This window comes from Anser brachyrhynchus (assembly GCF_964034855.1).
Source record: "Anser brachyrhynchus genome assembly, chromosome: 7".
NCBI lineage: Eukaryota > Metazoa > Chordata > Aves > Anseriformes > Anatidae > Anser > Anser brachyrhynchus.
The window spans coordinates 5,871,975-5,889,930 of NC_137701.1; the positions used below are offsets into that span (position 1 = coordinate 5,871,975).

Below are 17,956 nucleotides of genomic sequence, written 5' to 3' on the forward strand. Positions count from 1 at the left end.
TTTTTAAATTAACATGCCCAATGCACATTGTTAGTCAAGTGTGCATTTGATTTATGTCATTGAAATTGTTACAGTAAAGAGAAAATTTATAATACTGATGTGCTGAATGAGGACGTTTGAATATCCTCATTTGTTTGAATAGAAAATGGTAAGATAAGTGAATTAATTTTGTTATTTGCTATATTTGCTATTTTCATGTGTTCCTTTTTTTTTTCATTAGGGTGAACCCGGTAGACCAGGACAATCTGGTGAGCCTGGATTCCCAGGATCTCCAGTAAGAACATAATTATTTACATTTTAGAAAATAATAATAATTGTGTCACCAATATCTGTTTTAACAGTAAGCGTAAAGCTTGCCCTTTCAATTTCTTAAGTACTTGTGTCAGCTAACTCTAATAATCCTAATCAGTGTAATAGCTAAGAAACAAATAGGTCATTCAATGACCCTTGTGTTAGTGCTGAGAGTCGTCTCATAGGTGCGTATCTCAACTATTCCGTAGACGAAATATGCATAAAACAGATGACAGCGCATGCAAGTTGTACAGTTACCAGTATTTCACGTGGTCATTCACAGTCATGTGCAAAGAGTGCTGAGAGAATATAAAGTGATGTCAGGTTAGGGTGGCAGTGTCTATCTTTCAAACAGTCAGTCTGGGGGACAGGGAAAGAAGGTATCATAACTGTAAATAAAATTTATTTTCAGTATGCAAAAGTGATTAAAGGATTTCCAAATAGTAGGTATTTACAGTGCAGAGGATACTCATAATGGTTAACTTAAAAATAAAAGAAAGCGGTTATATCTGAAATGTCATTTTATCATCACATATAATTTTGGCCCATATTATGAATTCTGCTTTTGTTAGTCCCATTTCTGCACCTTGAAGGGAGCTGTAGTGTGGGAAAAAGGGGATAGATACATCTCAGAACAGAAGCCACTTGATACACATCATCTCTTAAGCTGCCTCCTTTTCTTTCAAGCATACAGCTTTTGCCTGGTAATTTTGTTAGCAATGGGAGATATGATCTCTTTGAGAGAGAGAAACGATCTTTTAATGAGGCAGCATTTTTTCCTAAGCTTCCCTCCAAAGCTTTTATAAAACACAAAGACATTGTTTTATAAGCTGCTTGAGGCTAATGTAGTCTGCAGAGTGTTGTTCTGTTCAGATCAAGCTGTTTTATTTTTGCTCAATAAAATCATCTTTGCTTCATATGTTTTTAGAATAGTGCATGTTATTGAACATCATCTGCATTTAAAGCCTCTAATAAAATCTTGGGAAAAGTTGATTTGAGAGAACATATTTACATGTGCAATCAACCTAGGATATTGTGGACAGTAGGGTATAGTAAAAGTGTCCTGAAGGACTGAAACACTGGGAATTTTTAGCCAGTAACTTCGGAAAGTGTTTCTCCCTTTGTTCATGATAAATCCAGTTTAACAGATTTGCAGGTTCTTTCTGCAATGACAAGCTAATAAAGAATAGGAATTTGTGTTCTCGTTAAAATCAAAAGACTTTTGAATGAAGGAAAGAAGTATTTTTACTGCACACCCACAAAAGTTAACTAAGAGTTTGCTGCAATTGCATAACACCAGATAGAACAGCATTGATTACACAGTTGGTATATCAGAGAAGTGTGTAATGTCTTGATCAATGACAAGCCCCATAGACTTCTACAGATATATCTGATGAGTATTTCCCCTTGTGCAGGATTTGCCTGGTTACCATCTGACTTGTCCCATGTGTGTCCTTCATCGTTTGAGTGCCCTGGTTGTATAACATGATATACCACTGCTTGAGCACAGCTCAAATAAACTGTTTTTACGGGCTCTATTCAGTCTAAAGAAGCATAATTTGTACAATTTCAAATTTACATGCTAGGCCTTGTACAATGACTGAGATTGTCCTTCACTGAAACTCACTGAGTATAAATAAGTTCACGCAATCTTTCCTACTCTTTTTAGAAAATTCATACCTTTATGAAGTAATTTGTCCCTTAGGAATCTGTAGATTCGGGAGTAATTTTCAACTGAACCTTATGATCAGACATTATCCACATAATTGACTATGGGAAAGACATTTCTTACAAAGACCTTTCTTACATTTCTTAATGCTAACAAGGAAACAGCTTGTGCGTACATAAAGTGCTTTTCTCTCATGCTGAGGTCTTAGACGTTCTTTTTCAAAGTTACTTCATGATGCTTCATTTTCTGTTATATATCTTTATGAGTTTTTGGTATGCCAAAATGCATGAAATATGCTATTTTTGAAAATTTTGGTTGAGAGGTACTCAATTTTTATTCTTTTCACTAAGCAAGATACTGATGCGCTTAACTCTCTCAAATAGAAAATCACGACTGAAGTGCCCTTGGTTGCAATGAGACCACAAAGGGAGTGAAGTCCTCTCAAAGCAGAAAAAGTTAATCTCTGGTGCTGGTTTCCTAGATAGGTTTGAGAGGCTCCTTCTGGTAAATGCTTTTAGTTTATTAAAAGAATGTATAACAGTAATTCTTTCAAAAACCTGTAAATGAACAAGGAATGAGTTGTAGGTCCATATAGCTGTGGAGAGCTGGGGGAGATGGAAATGCCCAGCTTCCACTGAAGTGAAAAGTCCCTTTTGTTACTTAACCTTTCCTGAAAGAGAAATCCTGAAATTTGGTAGAAATTGAAGAGCGAGGCAACTTTGGTTTAAATTCTAGGTATGTTTTAATAGCTGTTTGTCATGCTATCTGTCTGATATATTCTGATATAACGTACAGTTAGCAGTTTGGCCTCAGTTTCTGTTTTATGTTAAACGATAACTCTGATTTTTGACTTCTATTTAATTGAGGTTTCTCCATATTAAGCTTCAAAACTTGATCTACCATTATTGTTTGTTTGTTGGTTTTTTTTCATTACTTCTGTTGAAATTTAAGGTTTGATCATACACCGATGTAAGCTATAAAGCTTTTGGTACCAGTGAAAAAGCATATAACACGAGGATATTCTAGCTTCATAGGATGTTATGTTGTATTGTCTGTGATCCCCTCCAATTCTATGCTTGGCTGTATTGTTCACCAAGCTGAAGGAGTATTAGGAATATTATTATTAATACTACTACCGTCTTCCCTGTTAGCAGCATTATTACTAAGGTTATCTGCAGAAATCAGTGTTTTACTTTTGTTGGTGTTGTTTTTCCTCCTTTTTCCTACTTAGGGGCCTCGAGGCTTTCCTGGTGCTCCAGGTCTTCCAGGCCTCAAGGGTCACAGGGTAAGCAACAAGGTTTCCCTCTCCTTATTCATAATGTTTCAAGACAGTTTCAGTGCAAAGACTTCCAGCTTGGTTTGTATTTGTGGTGAATTTGACTACGCTGTTAGTCCTGCCAATCACAGCAGAATCACTGCCATTAGAGAGAAAGAGGGCCTTGCAGAAAATCAGCGCTATTCCCAGCTAAGCTGACCTCTGTGTTATATTCTTGTGTCTTCACTTTATTTTCAAATGTTCTGGGAATCTGGAAGAAGCTTGCATAAGCCCTGCCAAGTTTCAGGAGGCACAAACCTGACAGTTCTCTCACTTTGTTGGCAAGTCTTGCAGTAGGGTGGGGAACTCGAGAGGTGGATATGTTTGCAAGATGGACTGATTACAAATTACTGAGTTTTCTGGCCAGAACTTTACTTCAGGGAGGAATAAATAGGTTTCCTATGGCTCAGAGCCTTGTCCCTATTGTTTTAGGATTTTTTTAAAAAACTCTTGTTTTAAAAAGGAAAGTAAATCCAAGGAAATGTACCTTGTACAAATGGTTTCCATTTAAAAAATATTTAGAAACTTTTTCCCCTTTTCCATCTGTTTTTTAATTTTTTTCCCCCTTCTTTCTTGCTCTTGCCACCTCAGGTCCATTCTTAAGGCTTTAACATTGAGATTTTAATGATAATAGTAGAAATGGGGTGTGTGTGTATACCAATATAATCTTTCCATATTTTTATAACGTTTACAGGGATTAAAAGGACTTGACGGTCCAAAAGGTGAAATTGGAGCAGCTGGAGCAAAGGTATTTTCATGGCTCAAAGAACTAAACACTTAAGCATGGTTTCTGAAATGCCAAAATAGTGTAAGATAATAGATCTTTAGAACAAAGCTTTGTACCCTCTCCTATGAGTGGTACTTGAATGGAGTTACATTTTTGCTGAAGAGGCTATATGGAATTGACTGTTTTTACTGTGTGTTCAATCCACATCAACTGTTACAAACTGGCATGTCTGGTCTCTATACAGGAAGAGGGAGTTTGAGTGAACTGCTGGTCACAGTTTCATTTGGGACTCAGTTTTAGTTCTGTAGAGTATCATGAGGTGAATTAACTAAGGTCTCTCTGTGACACCTATGCAATGTTGAAGACGGCAAATTCTGTTAGCAAGGAGCCCATACACATTGCCACTTGGCTAGTATATGGTTCTTGTTGTTTTTGTGTGAACTGGTTGAGAGACTGCTCCGTTGCTGCTTTCTGAATTCCCTTGGAAATCCTGATTGTAGTGACTTGTGTCAGCCAAACTTAAAACAGAGTGAGGACAGTTTTCTAATATTTTCTTTAGTTAATAAAATAAAACAATTAAATCCTAACTTTCTTCTTTTAGGTTACCATACTAGGTTTAAACAAGGTTGGCTTAAAAGAAGCAGATGTTGCAGAGGGGAGCATAGTTTATCAAATCAAATATTTCTCACCTAACAATTTTATTCTCTTAGTATTTTTGACCCTCACTGGTACTGCACCACCTTTACTACTTTGGCTCAAAGCAGTGACAACATGGGATAGCCAGCTGCATTCAGTATTTTCAAGATGGATTAAAAGTTATTTTAATAAAGCATAGAAAACTTTTTTTCAGGATTTTCCATGCTAATCAGTGCCAATACTGAAACATTTTGGTTTGCTGAAGGTGACAATCGCAGGTGGGCTAAACCTATTCCTTCAGATTAAAAATGTAGTAAATGAAGGGAATCTTCCACAAATGTAAATTTAACTGTGAAATCAGGAGTTGAAAGCTTGTCTAAGATGAGATTTCTTTGCTAAGACTGTCTACCACTTTCTGTGGATGCAACAAGAGCTGAAACATTGGACTTGACAATACTCCATTAATTGGTGAATGAAGTGAAAATGAAAGAGAGATGGGAAACACCGGGGGAGAAGATGACGACAGTATTTCCTGTATACCAAGGGTATATGAAATGATGTCCTTGGAGCAGGTGTGATGCACACAAACGACTATGCAAATCTGCCTCTTAGGTCTAACATAAGTGCAGAGGAAGGGAATGAGACATGTAACTCTATTATCCTCTAACCTGTTCCCTCTAACTGTGTCATTTCGTTTCACTTTCTAGGGAGAATCTGGACCAACAGGTGCCATGGGTGCAACGGGTCCTCTAGTGAGTGTCACATGTAGTGGATATTACTTACAGAACTGTTTTTAAGATTGTTCATGTTATTGCCAGTAGTATATGCAGGAATTTTATAGTTTTGAGATCTGTACTTGATGTCTTGAGGCTGAGTTTTCTCCTTATTAAGGCTTTGTTTTCTATTGTACTAAGAGTAGTTTTAGTCCATTGTAAGTTGTTATTCCTGGCAATTCACAGGCATACAAATAATTACGATAAATCAGAAGATTATAACAGAAATTTGAATGTAGGTTTTGTATTTGTTTGCCAATGCACAGAAATTTAGGGGTAACTACATTCTTTTTCTTTTTTTCTTTTTTCTTTTTTTCCTCCAATGTGTTGATGCTTCATATGGATTAGGTTATTACATTCTGTGATAGAAACAGAATAATTTAGGTCAGAGATGCACTAACTAAGAAAATCACAGAGAGAGGAGTTGGGAGGTTATGAGGTTATGGTGAGGATAAGTATGTGTGGCATAAAAATAGAGAAACTTTTTCTCAGAGTAGTTTTCATTCAGATGTGGTTTTGGAAAACTGTAAACAGTATAAATTCCAAAAATCCACTTTCAGCAGTGCTTACAGATATCAGACAGGTGCTTTACATAAGTTAATGACATCTCTGTGAAGCACTATCTTGTGTCATGCAGAATGCAATGTCCCTGAAGTGGAACCTAGTTTGTGAATGAGCCACAGTAAATGAGATTGCATTATTGACCCTAGTGAGTATATATAGAATTCATTCTAATGTGTTTAAAATGAGAAATACTGTTGGAGCAGGAAAAGAGAAATTGCAGTCTATTAAATTTCCACTGGGCAAGCCTGTGAGGCTGCAAGAATTTATGTAAGCTGCTACTTCTTTCCTGCCATAGAACAAGAAAAGGTAAAACTACAGGAGGAAAAAACCATGGCCCTTGGTTTCTGCAACCCTTGTTCACATCGCCAGTTCTTATTGTACTTGTAGTCTCAGTGAAACTAATCGTGTTCTTGTTACAAACACATAAAGACGATGGAACAGAAAAGTGCTAAAGAGTAATGCAGTGCAAAACTTATTTGAAGGAAAAGAAAAGTCAAGGCTTTTTGAAGAAAAAGTAAAAATAAATGAAAAAGATGGATTAAAAAAGGATGGGGTGGGATGGGGAGGGAAGTGGGAGCGTCCCCTCCTCTATGGAGAAAAAATCAAGTGAGCTGTTTTTTCCACTTTTTGTTATTCTACCATGATGACCTCTTGAATACTGATTTTATTTATTTATTTTAATTCTCTCTTCAAGGGACCTAGAGGAATGCCAGGAGAGAGAGGTCGAATTGGACCACAGGGTGCCCCTGTAAGTAGGGTCTTGATTCTGTCTCCTTGTAATTCTTCTGTTTTAAAGCCATTAGCCTGGAAGTGCTTTTTTTTTTGTGTGACTGCTAGTCACTTCCATTGTGACTTTTGCTTAAGAAAGTTATAGACTGGACAGAGTTTTTGGGGTGAAATGATTAATATATATTTCAAAAGTCAAAAACAGCTTTAAAAGGAAAATGTTAGCTGCATGGTAATTTCTCAAGCTAGAATTGCCCAAGTAGCCAGATATCCTCCCACCACTTATTTCCCACTTATTTCTGTGATTCTTAAATTTCTTATTTGTTTCTGTGCAATATGGCTTTTCTCTTGAAAGAGAGAGAAAAAAGTTTGGAAACAAGATTAAAATGAAAATCTAGGCTTTCAATTTATATTAACTATTACCATTTAACTCCAGGCAAGAAAGCAATCTTGTTAAAAATTATTTTGCTTTTCAGCAAAAAGGGGGATTAGCCTTGACATGAGACCATATTTGAGTAGAAATTTCTCTCTGTTCCTTTACATCTAGTGTCAAAAACTGCTTGTACTTTTTTTCTTACATTTCTCCCCATGACTTTTCTGTGCTCAATTTGTTATTGTTCCATACAATGACAGTGTCAAAATATCGTCCTCTCTGAATTTAATAGAGAAATCTGTTTACTTAAAGGAAGCATAATTTCTTCCAAATGTAATCCAGCATTTGTTTGAATGCTTTAGTCTGTATGGCTGTTACCACAAATGCTAATGACAACTTAAAAAAAAATAAAGAAAGAAAAAAAAAAGAGTTCTTACAAATGTTTGTCTGTTTTCATATCTAGGGTGGACGTGGCCAGCATGGAATGCCTGGGAAGCCAGGGCCAATGGTAAGTTTCTTTCATAATCACATTTTTATTTCACTTCATATTTAGCACTTTCCTTTTGACATCACCAAAAGAAACACAAACAACTGTTGGTAGTTGCTGGTAAAAGAAAGTGTCCCTAGAATATCTGTAATTGGTTCCTGGTTCTGGCACTGACCATAGCTTTAGTGCTGAGAAACAATGCTCTGTATTTTACTTCATCTAAAGGTTTTAATTTGCAGAGGGGTAGGATACAGCACCTTCCCTGGAGAGATGATGCCTTGCTGCTTTTATGGAGTAGGATCCATGTTTTAGGGCTATAATTATCTTAACGATATGTACAACAGTTTATAATTGCAGGTTATCTTCCTTTACGTACAAAGTTGACAAATGAGGTTATACCCATTCTCAGCAAGATGAAATGCGTTCACCAATAGCAAAACTCGATACTTGCAATTGATCCATTACAAAACATGTAAAAGACAGACTTTTAATTATAGACAGTCACACACTGAACTGAAGAACCAGCAGCATATGTGTGAACATTTTCCAAATTGATAAAAAGTGTCTTACTGAGAAAGCCTGGTATGCATGATTGTGGAAGTTCTGACATAATTGCAGTTGAGCTGAATATGACTGTGGCAGCTTAAAGTGTGGATGTTAGCATACCAAAGGGTGATAGTTTTGTTCCTGTGATCCAATATCATAGTGCATTTGCAAGATGCATTTAAGTCAATTCACGTGAGCAAATGTATGCGGAAGCCAGTGTGATTATTAACAGTTATACAGTAGTTATGTATTGCCTTTGCAAATGGAAGTTTAAGATGATTTCATGCTATTTGTGCTAGACCAACTCACACCTTAAAAATGTCGGTTTTTGTTTGTTTGTGTGTTTATTTTGCAAGCATCACTGCTGGGATGCAGTTGACAGTTTCCGCCTGTTGATGCAGCCAACATGAACCTTTACCACTTTGTGATGTTCAACTTAAAAAGCAAAGCAAATCAAAAAAGCAAACAAAAAACAAACAACAAAAAACCCCACAAACAAACAAGAAACCAATCCCCAAACACACCTGACCACAATTAAAATTTCATTCTGTAGAAACTTTTTTTCATAGTGATATAAGTCCTGAGAAACATTTATTTTATCGATGTCACCTTAATGAACTGTTTTCTGACAAACTTCATTTTTAAAAAAAGTAACTGTAATAGAAACAGATAAGTATTTGTCTAAAGGCTTAAAAACTCAGTTATTTAGTGTATCACAAAAAAAGGGCAACTTATTAGAAGAAGCTTTGAACCGGTGAAAAGATTTTTCAGTACTGAAAGCAAAATAGAGTTAAGAGCAAGCCATTCTACACGAAGCTTGAAATTTTTATTTGGCATAAGACATGAGTTCAGCTTCACTGGATATGATAATTGGTTGACTAACATTTTTGGTAAATTCCCATACAGAGTCACAAGGGAGATACTGATTCTTAATGCATATGTTTCTTATTGGAGGAAGAGTTAATGAAATGCATTGTTATCTGAGTCAGTACAGCGGTCTGCCCTAATTCTGGAATTCTCCTTGAAATGACAGAGAGATTTGGCAGACGTGTATTTGTGAGCCAATAAACTGGGACATAGGTTTTCAGAATTATACTTACTGAGCTGTTACATCAGTTCTGTAGAAATCCAGTGCGAGGTCATGGCAGAAATGTTGTCTGTAATTAATACTCACTATTACAAATTGTTCTTATTAAGTTTGTCAGCAGAGGTTCATTACATAGAACATTTTTTCATGGTATGCATCATATTTTACAAAAAGAGAGAAAATCAGGAAAAGAGAGAGGAATCATCTGGGAAGCCAGAATTGTAGTGAATACTTATAACCACTGTGTGCCGCCACACAGAGTTTAATACAGCAGAAATGTTCTTCTGTTGAATATATTGTTCAGCACAAGAGGCATTATGGAAAGGGAAACAATTTATAATTTATTCCAAGGTCCTTAATAGGAAGCCTTTCTGTTTAATGGGGTTAGCATCATACCAGGTGTGTTACAGTATATACATCTGCAGTTTGCTGTCTAGTGACTTTGGCCAGTCTGCCATGTAATGCCAAGTCCAGCTGGTTGCATCCATGCCCAAATGTAAGGTGCACCTGTGCTCTGCAGTACAAGGCACCAAGAATTTGACTCTAGAACTCGAAATAGTGTAGCGACATCAATAGAGTGGTCTGCTCAAGCTGTCAGACTTTCCACTGTACTGCTTTTGGGAACTGAAGATGAACCTCTGCATGGAATAGTGTTTCATGGTATGCCATAAACAAGCCTTTCCTTCTCTTCCAGAAATATCTGCCTATATCTGTACAAAAATCCAAGCAATAAACACTTCCTGCTGTACATCTTTGTCTATATAGCCTTGAAAACATAATACAAAACCTGCATTTTAAAGTTTGTAAATGAATTTGGTTGTGAGTTTGGGAATCTCAATGGGAGAGAAGAGTAGGAAGCAGGAACATGTAGTTGCACGGCCTTTAATTATATTATTACTTGTCATATTGTTCACCTCAAAAATCTTGTCTAGCAACACAATTGTTTCAATGGAGAAGTGACTAGTATTTCTCTTTTTTATAGGTTAGTGTTTTATGTTTAAAATAATTGAAACTCTCCTCTGCTACTTTCTGCAGGACAAATTGTGATCACTGAACAAATATATTTTCCTTGCCATACCACAGTAATATAAACCTAGAGAGAGAAAATAAGACTTTATTTAAACAAAAATTGAAAAACAATTGCTATAATAACTTTGATTTGTATATGTTGCAATTTGCACATTAATAGCTGAATCAAGCTGCAAATTTACTTACAATTCAGTAAATATATTATTAAAACATCACAATTCCATAGAATTGTGTACAACTCTCAGAAAAAAATATATAGCTATTTATTTTTTGTTATGAAAAATATTTTACGATGAAAATATATGTAATCCCAGAATCATATTTACCTAATGATTAGATACTTATCTGTATGATCTAAACACTGGAATTATACCTTTTTGTGTCTATCTTTTACAGGGTCCACTTGGCATAACTGGTTCTCCAGGTTTTCCAGGTGCTCCTGGTGTAAAGGTATGAAATAAAACTACCTTTTAGTATGTTTAACAGCACAGAATCACCCTGGACTACATAGTGTTTCCATAATGACGTGTACACAGGTCACTAAGAATTGCTGTGAAATCAGTCTTGATATTCTTGAGAAAGAAGATGGAAATCAGAAGTCAAATGAAATAGTTGGAACTCACCACAATTAAGATATTTTTTTTTGTTTTCACTTTTGCTTGCACTAAAGGATGATAATAAGATAACTGTCATGCTGTGCTCCCAAAATCTTGTGCAGTTTATTTAAAGAATAACAAGATGAGTTCTGCAAGTTGAGCTGTGATGACTAATCCAAGACTTAGTAAGGAAGCAGCACCTTCCAGTGACCAGTTTTGGCCAACAACAGTTTTTGAGATGACCTAAAGTGATAGGAAAAATGCCTGAAACCCCAACAGAGATGTACCACAATTTATTGCAATAATTCAAATGACGATTTCAAACTTTTGTGGTTCTGAGTGATTGGGCTAACATGGAAAACTTTCACTAGTTCTGGTACTGTGTTTGTGGGAATTTCCTCTCTTGTTTTTCTAGAAACCACTCAATTATTTTTTTCCTAGCCTTGAGAATAAGTCTGCAAAGAAGATAGAAAAGATGACTCATACAGTTTCCCTATAATTCTTTCAATTGCCCTTCACCCAACTGCTCTTAGCTGTTTCCAATTCTTAAACATGACAAGAAAAAATTATACAAAAAGAAATTCTTTTTCAATTAGCCAGGTAGCCAAGTTCAGCAGATGTTTTTTGTTGTCATAAAGCCGGCAACATTCATGAAACATTTTTTTTTTTTTTTGGAAACGAGTCTTAATAGTATTAACATAACATATATAATTAAATAATAGGCCTTTTTAGTGCATGTCATGAAATGGTTTGGTATGGCTAAACAGTACTAAGTATCTGAATAAATATTTGGAGAAACTGTCATGTGAAGAATCAACGAAAACTTTTGAAAAGGAGGAGCTACCTTCAAGTTAGATCATCAGATGATATAAATTGGAATAGCTGCTTTGAAATTATAAAAGCTAAGCAGACTACATATTGAAAATGTGCACTTGAGTTCTGAAGATGCAATATTAACAGCATCAATTCCAAAATTAAAATTAAAATTTCCTTTATAAAAATAGAATTCAAAGGAGATCTCAGAAGAAATTGTTTTGTTGGAGGAGGATCCAGTCCACCCTGGCAAGGCTTTGCTGGGAGTGATCATTTGTTTGGTCTGTCATACTCTAACCAGCATAACCTGTGACAATCAGAGTATTACAGAATATTGCATGTATAAATATATATTTGTTTGTTTAACATATAATATAGTGCTGCAACAGCAAGTTAATTTGTACTGTGCAAAAAAACCAAATGTTTTGTTACTCCTACATCTCAATGCTTGTAACAAAGCTAAAATAAAGCTTCTGAATTGCAAATCTGTCCTGGGATTTTAGATAGAGATGTCTGTCTAAAATATCTGATCTGATTTGGGCCACTGGATAGAGTGCTGCTCCTCCGTAGAAAGTTTCCTTTTATACATTGAGAAAAAAATCTGTTTGTAGTTTTGAAGTTTTATGTTCACATTGACACAGAATTAAGTCAAAATATATTTTAAGGATAATGAAGTATTTAAAGATCTGAGTTGTTTTTGTCTTATGAACCTAGCATTCCTCCTTAGTTACTTTGAAGTGCTACTATTTAGATCAAAATAATCTCCAGTTGTCTTATTTTGTGATGTCTTAGGGAGAAGCAGGTCCAACAGGTCCTCGTGGTCCTGAAGGCCCTCAAGGACAAAGAGGTGAAACAGGTCCACAAGGCCCAGCTGGATCGCAAGGTCTTCCAGTAAGTATATTAAATCGAGTTCCTCAGTAGTTAGTGTGTGCATGTTGCCTGTTTATAGGGAATTTTAATACCCCATTTGATAGGCAGTGAGTTTTGCCCAAATTACTTTCTCCTCCAGAAAAGAAAATGTATCATTTATTTGTTTTCTGGTTTTGTTCAAAACAACTTTCTATAATTCAATTAAAAAAACTTGGAAAGCTTCAAGTTGCACAGTGTGGTATAGTCTCAATCCCACAATTACTTTAAAGCTTAAGATATGAAGATGAAAAGTCACGTTAACTCGCACACTTTGTTACTATTTACATTTGCAGAAGTAGATCCTATGTTAATATATTTATTTAATAGTCTTTATTTTCTGCTCTTGTAAAGTGCATCAAACAGCTATCTTCTGCTTTTGTTATCAACCTCCCCCTAACTAAAATTAATTTTAATGATTTGTGTGTTATTTTTAGGGTACTGAAGGGACAGATGGTTCCCCAGGTGCTAAAGGCCCAACCGTAAGTAGTCACATGGCTTGCTGAAGAAATTGTGTAAGTGGATTTATTTTATTTCCTTATTTATATTATTATTTTTCTTTACCACGCTGTTATTTCTATTTGTAGGGATCTCCTGGCACCGGAGGTCCCCCTGGCTTATCAGGTCCACCTGGCTCCCCAGGACCCCAAGGCAGTACTGGTCCACCTGGTATTCGAGGACAGCCGGTAATGATGGCTTTGTCACCACAGAAATTACGATATCTAGCAAATGTGTCACTCCATGAAACTAAAACAGTGATTAGCAGTAAGGTTCCTTTAAATAAATTAATGAGTATGCTGAGAGTCAGATCTTGTGAGTCTTCTGCACGTCCAAAATACTGTTATGGCTTTCTTAGAAATCTAAGTGTGTCTATATAAATTTTGAAAAACAGTAACTGTTATCTCCCCAAATTAAAAGTTTTTCACTAAAGTTTTTGTGCAAATGTCATAATAAACAAACACACTAAAGGGAAAGAGAAACCATTGAAAATATCCTATTATATTACCTACAAGTAGTTACTAGAGAATGTTTTTCTATTTCATCACATAATCCAAAATGATCGAATGATTTATGCAGAGTTTTAACTCTATAGGTGTTAATCATGTGATTGTTTTTTTTTTTTTTTCAGGGAGACCCTGGTGTTCCAGGTTTCAAGGGAGAAGCAGGACCCAAAGGTGAACCAGTAAGTATAAGCTTTGTAAAATGAATAGGAATCACAAAGGCTTGTAAGAGTGTTTGGAATAGACTGGTACAGTTTTCAAGACATTTGTGATGTTATTTCTCATGATTACTTCTGTTTGTCAAATACTTATTGTGGAAGACAAACCAAAGTGAACCTGGCTAGACAGTATAAAGAAAGAATGGTAAAGCAGGTCCTTTGATATTATAAATAGCTTACCCCTTATAGGCCTCAAAGACAGAGAAGCCAGCAGCTACTGAGGTTTCTGTTCTAATTTCTTCATCACACAAGAAATGGATCCCACATGTTTCTGGACATTTAAAAGCACACAGATCTGGGTGCTAATCATAATAAACAAGTATTTGTTTAAACATACATTTAATACACTTTATACTTATGCAGGTGAATATATACAAATTATTAAAGTAATACAAATATATCTATACTTGTATGGTATGAATAGCTGTTTATCCCACAGCTAACGTTTATGAATTATTCTTCGGGAACATGGCTAATTTCATGCAGTAACCATATGAATTTTGGAGGAAAAGTTATTCTGCAAAGTTGGGTTCAGTTTGGTTTGTCAATCTATCTTTAGTTTTTCTTTCTCACCAGTTTAAGTGAGCATGCAACAACCAAAAAACCTGTGCAGATAAAATAATGTTTTCCTTACCACTGACTGGCTTCTTGTTTCTTTGAGAATTTCTTCAAGAATGTCATTGATTTTGAGTCTTTTGCTACTTGTTCAATTGATCATAATAAATAAAATTAAAAATTACCATTTCTGAGCAAATAGATTATTATAATAAGCAGTGTAATAATAATAATAGAGTAATAATAATAATATAGTAGTAATAATAGAGTGTTGCCAAACTGTACAGTTATAGTACAATTTATTCATAGTGACCTTCTTACTGAAGAATTTGCTTATAAATAATGAAAAAAGAGAAAAACTGGTCCTGAAATGCTGTGTTTTATAACTGAATCAAAACCTTAACTATTTTTTCTTTCCTCCTTTATTTGGAAAAAATGTTTATGATGTTTAGAAGATAATCTGTTTCAATATGAGCAGTGGTGAGCTTAACAATGAATTTTCAAACATATTTTACTTTTAATAGGGTCCACAAGGTCCACAGGGTCCCATTGGTCCTATAGGTGAAGAAGGGAAAAGAGGCCCTCGAGGTGATCCTGGGTCAGTAGGTCCACCAGGTCCTGTTGGAGAGAGGGTAAGCAATCCAGAAGAATGTCTTGTGAGAGATGCACTGACAATTTGAAAAGGTTTTGAACTTGACCTAACCATTAATTTTCATAGACTTTGGTTGTAGGTGTGGCCAAACTTTATTTTCCTAACAGTAGTCAAATAATGGCTACGACTTGGTTCTGTACCAGATTAGTGACTTTAGGATGTTGTCTTCTGTAACATACTATAATCTTTTTGAAAATGATACTTTGAAGCTCAGGATATAAAAATATGGGAAGATGGTTTTTGCATCCTGAATTGATCTTACTTCTTAGTACTATTTTTGGGGAAAGAAATCCATGTCACTATGTATTACTTTTACAGTGGATATTCGAATTTGTGAATTCAGTGTACAGTACAGCAGGGTAATAGTTTGTAGACATGATGAGCTAATCTGCAGATGATGTGCTTAACCCCTATACAAATGATCATCCTGTTTTCAAAGAGGCTGTTCAGCATGCATGAATAAAATGCTGATTTTTTTACCACTCCAAATGGCCCAAAAAACAAGGTTAAAGTATTGAAGTAAGAAAATCATAAAGAAACAAACTGTACCTACCTCCAGACAAGAAACCAAATACTTTATTTACAATAAGTTATGTAAAAATTAAGGCAGTAATCTATCTATGGCTTTTCCCAGGGTGCTCCTGGAAACCGTGGTTTTCCAGGTTCTGACGGCTTGCCTGGACCAAAGGTAAATGAAATAAAAGTGTCTGTCTATTATTTGGTCATTTTTTTTAAATTTTCATACATGCAGATATGAAAGAAAGTGTTCCATTAAAAACATGTGCTTCTGGATAAATGGGCAGATCCTCAAAATCACTGGAAGTAGATTCACAAGAAATTGGCAAATGCCAAGAAGGGGTCTGAATGTTTTGAGACTAAAAGTTTATTGGGAAAATCACTTTGAATTGCTGTTATGTTCAGCTTTCACTGTATGCCCCTGAGTTAATGCTCCCTCAAGCTCAGATGTGAATAGATAAAAGACATTGACCTCTTTGTACTACTATACTGCTACACACATTGCTCTATAATAAGTGATTATTTGAAGAATTGCCTTTGTGTGTGGTATAGTTGTTCTAGCTTGTCCCTTGAACAGATCACCTTATCTGTGTTTTTCCTAATTGCTGTAACATTTGCAGGAAAATGACTTACCTATGTGTTTGTCTAGTGTTTCTGCTAATTCTTAACTTTTTGGTAAAAATACAGGGATTCTGAAGTCCTTACATAAGCTTGCGTTATGGAAGAGTAGAAATTTGGAAAAAAAAAAAGTAATAATAGTAGAGTATTAATGTTTTGGAAGTCTGTTCTCAAATATATATATATATATATATATATGTATATCCTTAATTAAAGATATCTGTTGTATTTGACTTTCTCTTACTGTGGCTGTTATACCTGTTAACAAATAGCCCTGGTATCTTTGTAGGGTGCCCAAGGAGAGCGTGGTCCAGCAGGTTCTTCTGGTCCTAAAGGAGGTCAGGGAGATCCTGGGCGCCCTGGTGAACCTGGCCTCCCAGGTGCAAGGGTAAGTAGTTAATAACAGTACACTATAGGCCATGACATTTTTCATTTTCAAAAGTTTGCAGTCATCACTTCGTAAAATTAAGAAACTGCTGTACGAGGACAGATTTATTTCAGTGGGACTACTTAAAGGGTAAAGGCCAAAATACCTGTCGTCTTTTTTTCTGCTGATGTTGGAAAGCACAAGTTCCATTTGTCTCTGAAAGAAACAGCCCTGATTTAGACTGGCTAATGCAACTTAAGGATGTGTGCTTGTAAAGCACGTAGTTACCACAGCTAATATGAATTAAAAGCTTAACCTTCATTTTATTGGTGATTGATGACTTATATAGTTGAGTGGTGCATGTCATCAAGAGATTTTTTTCTGGAAAAAGATTTAGGGAGAATATGGAATGTCACAAAACGAGAGAGGAAGCATCAAGAACAAGGGGTGTTATAGTTCACTGGGTAATATTGGCAGAAGTAAAGATGAATCTGTGGGAGGTTCAAGAGGTGTAAAAGCGAGAAAAGGGTGAATAGCAAAAAGGAAGGTCAAAGACAGTGGATGATGAAGCTGTAAAGTAGTTGAAAGATAAAGATGAGGACTTTGCATGCAGAGAGGAAAATTGTGTGAAGAGTATCTGAGTGCTTTAACAATAGTATTAACTGAGCATATCTTTTGGGTTAATTTACAATTTTCTATTGTCCTAGACTTACATGTGCAACCTAACACCAATATTATTCTCACTTTCAGGGTTTGACGGGAAATCCAGGTGTTCAAGGCCCTGAAGGAAAACTTGGTCCTTTGGTAAGCAACATAACATTTGGTCCTTTCAGCTAATTCCACAGTAATTCAGAGTTCTCAACTCATTAAAATTACATTATTAACCTGATTTTTCTTGATTTCTGAAGGTTCACCTTCTTTTTTAAGTGTTCACTTTGGATTCCCAACTCCAAAATTAGTGCAATTAATGTTCCTATAATTTTGTCTGTATAACAGTGTCTGCTTAGCAGTTGCTGCAATATTTTTCAATCATTGTGAACTAAATATCTTTTCTAAGTGTCTCTTTTTGGGAACAATAAAATAATTGTGTGTAATGGTTCAATTATAACAATTACGTATTTGCTTAGCTTCAACAGTGTGGCTAGAGCTCTGTCTGCTTTAAAGACACTTTGACTGATAACTGTAGCACCGAACTATGTTAATATTATTCTATATATGTAAACAATATAAGATAAAGTGTTTTAACTACCACTTGCTATATTCACCAACTTTAAAACAGAAAATTCTAGCATTAAATGCTGGTTTTTTGTTATGATTGTTTGGTTTATGTTGGAAAGACATCCGTCATCGCTGACCTTTTCCCTCTATGATTCCTGAGAAACAGCATGGGTTCAATTACTGAGCTGTGACAAAATGAATCCAATATTTTAATTCCATTTAAGGAAATTATTTTGCTGAAGTAATTCAAGTGATTATCTGGTCATGGTTGTT

At 35.5% G+C, this 17,956-nt stretch overlaps 1 protein-coding gene across 1 annotated transcript in view; it reads left to right on the top strand.

Moving 5' to 3' along the window:
* COL5A2 (collagen type V alpha 2 chain) overlaps nucleotides 1-17,956 on the top strand; it is a 106,320-nt gene that overhangs the window by 68,422 nt on the left and 19,942 nt on the right. Inside the window, exons 12-26 of the mRNA XM_080598782.1 lie at nucleotides 221-274; nucleotides 3,192-3,245; nucleotides 3,970-4,023; nucleotides 5,346-5,390; nucleotides 6,670-6,723; nucleotides 7,538-7,582; nucleotides 10,620-10,673; nucleotides 12,425-12,523; nucleotides 12,976-13,020; nucleotides 13,126-13,224; nucleotides 13,668-13,721; nucleotides 14,837-14,944; nucleotides 15,599-15,652; nucleotides 16,388-16,486; nucleotides 17,216-17,269. Coding sequence (XP_080454908.1) covers nucleotides 221-274; nucleotides 3,192-3,245; nucleotides 3,970-4,023; nucleotides 5,346-5,390; nucleotides 6,670-6,723; nucleotides 7,538-7,582; nucleotides 10,620-10,673; nucleotides 12,425-12,523; nucleotides 12,976-13,020; nucleotides 13,126-13,224; nucleotides 13,668-13,721; nucleotides 14,837-14,944; nucleotides 15,599-15,652; nucleotides 16,388-16,486; nucleotides 17,216-17,269 — 972 coding nt within the window. The remainder of the gene's footprint in view (nucleotides 1-220; nucleotides 275-3,191; nucleotides 3,246-3,969; nucleotides 4,024-5,345; nucleotides 5,391-6,669; nucleotides 6,724-7,537; nucleotides 7,583-10,619; nucleotides 10,674-12,424; nucleotides 12,524-12,975; nucleotides 13,021-13,125; nucleotides 13,225-13,667; nucleotides 13,722-14,836; nucleotides 14,945-15,598; nucleotides 15,653-16,387; nucleotides 16,487-17,215; nucleotides 17,270-17,956) is intronic.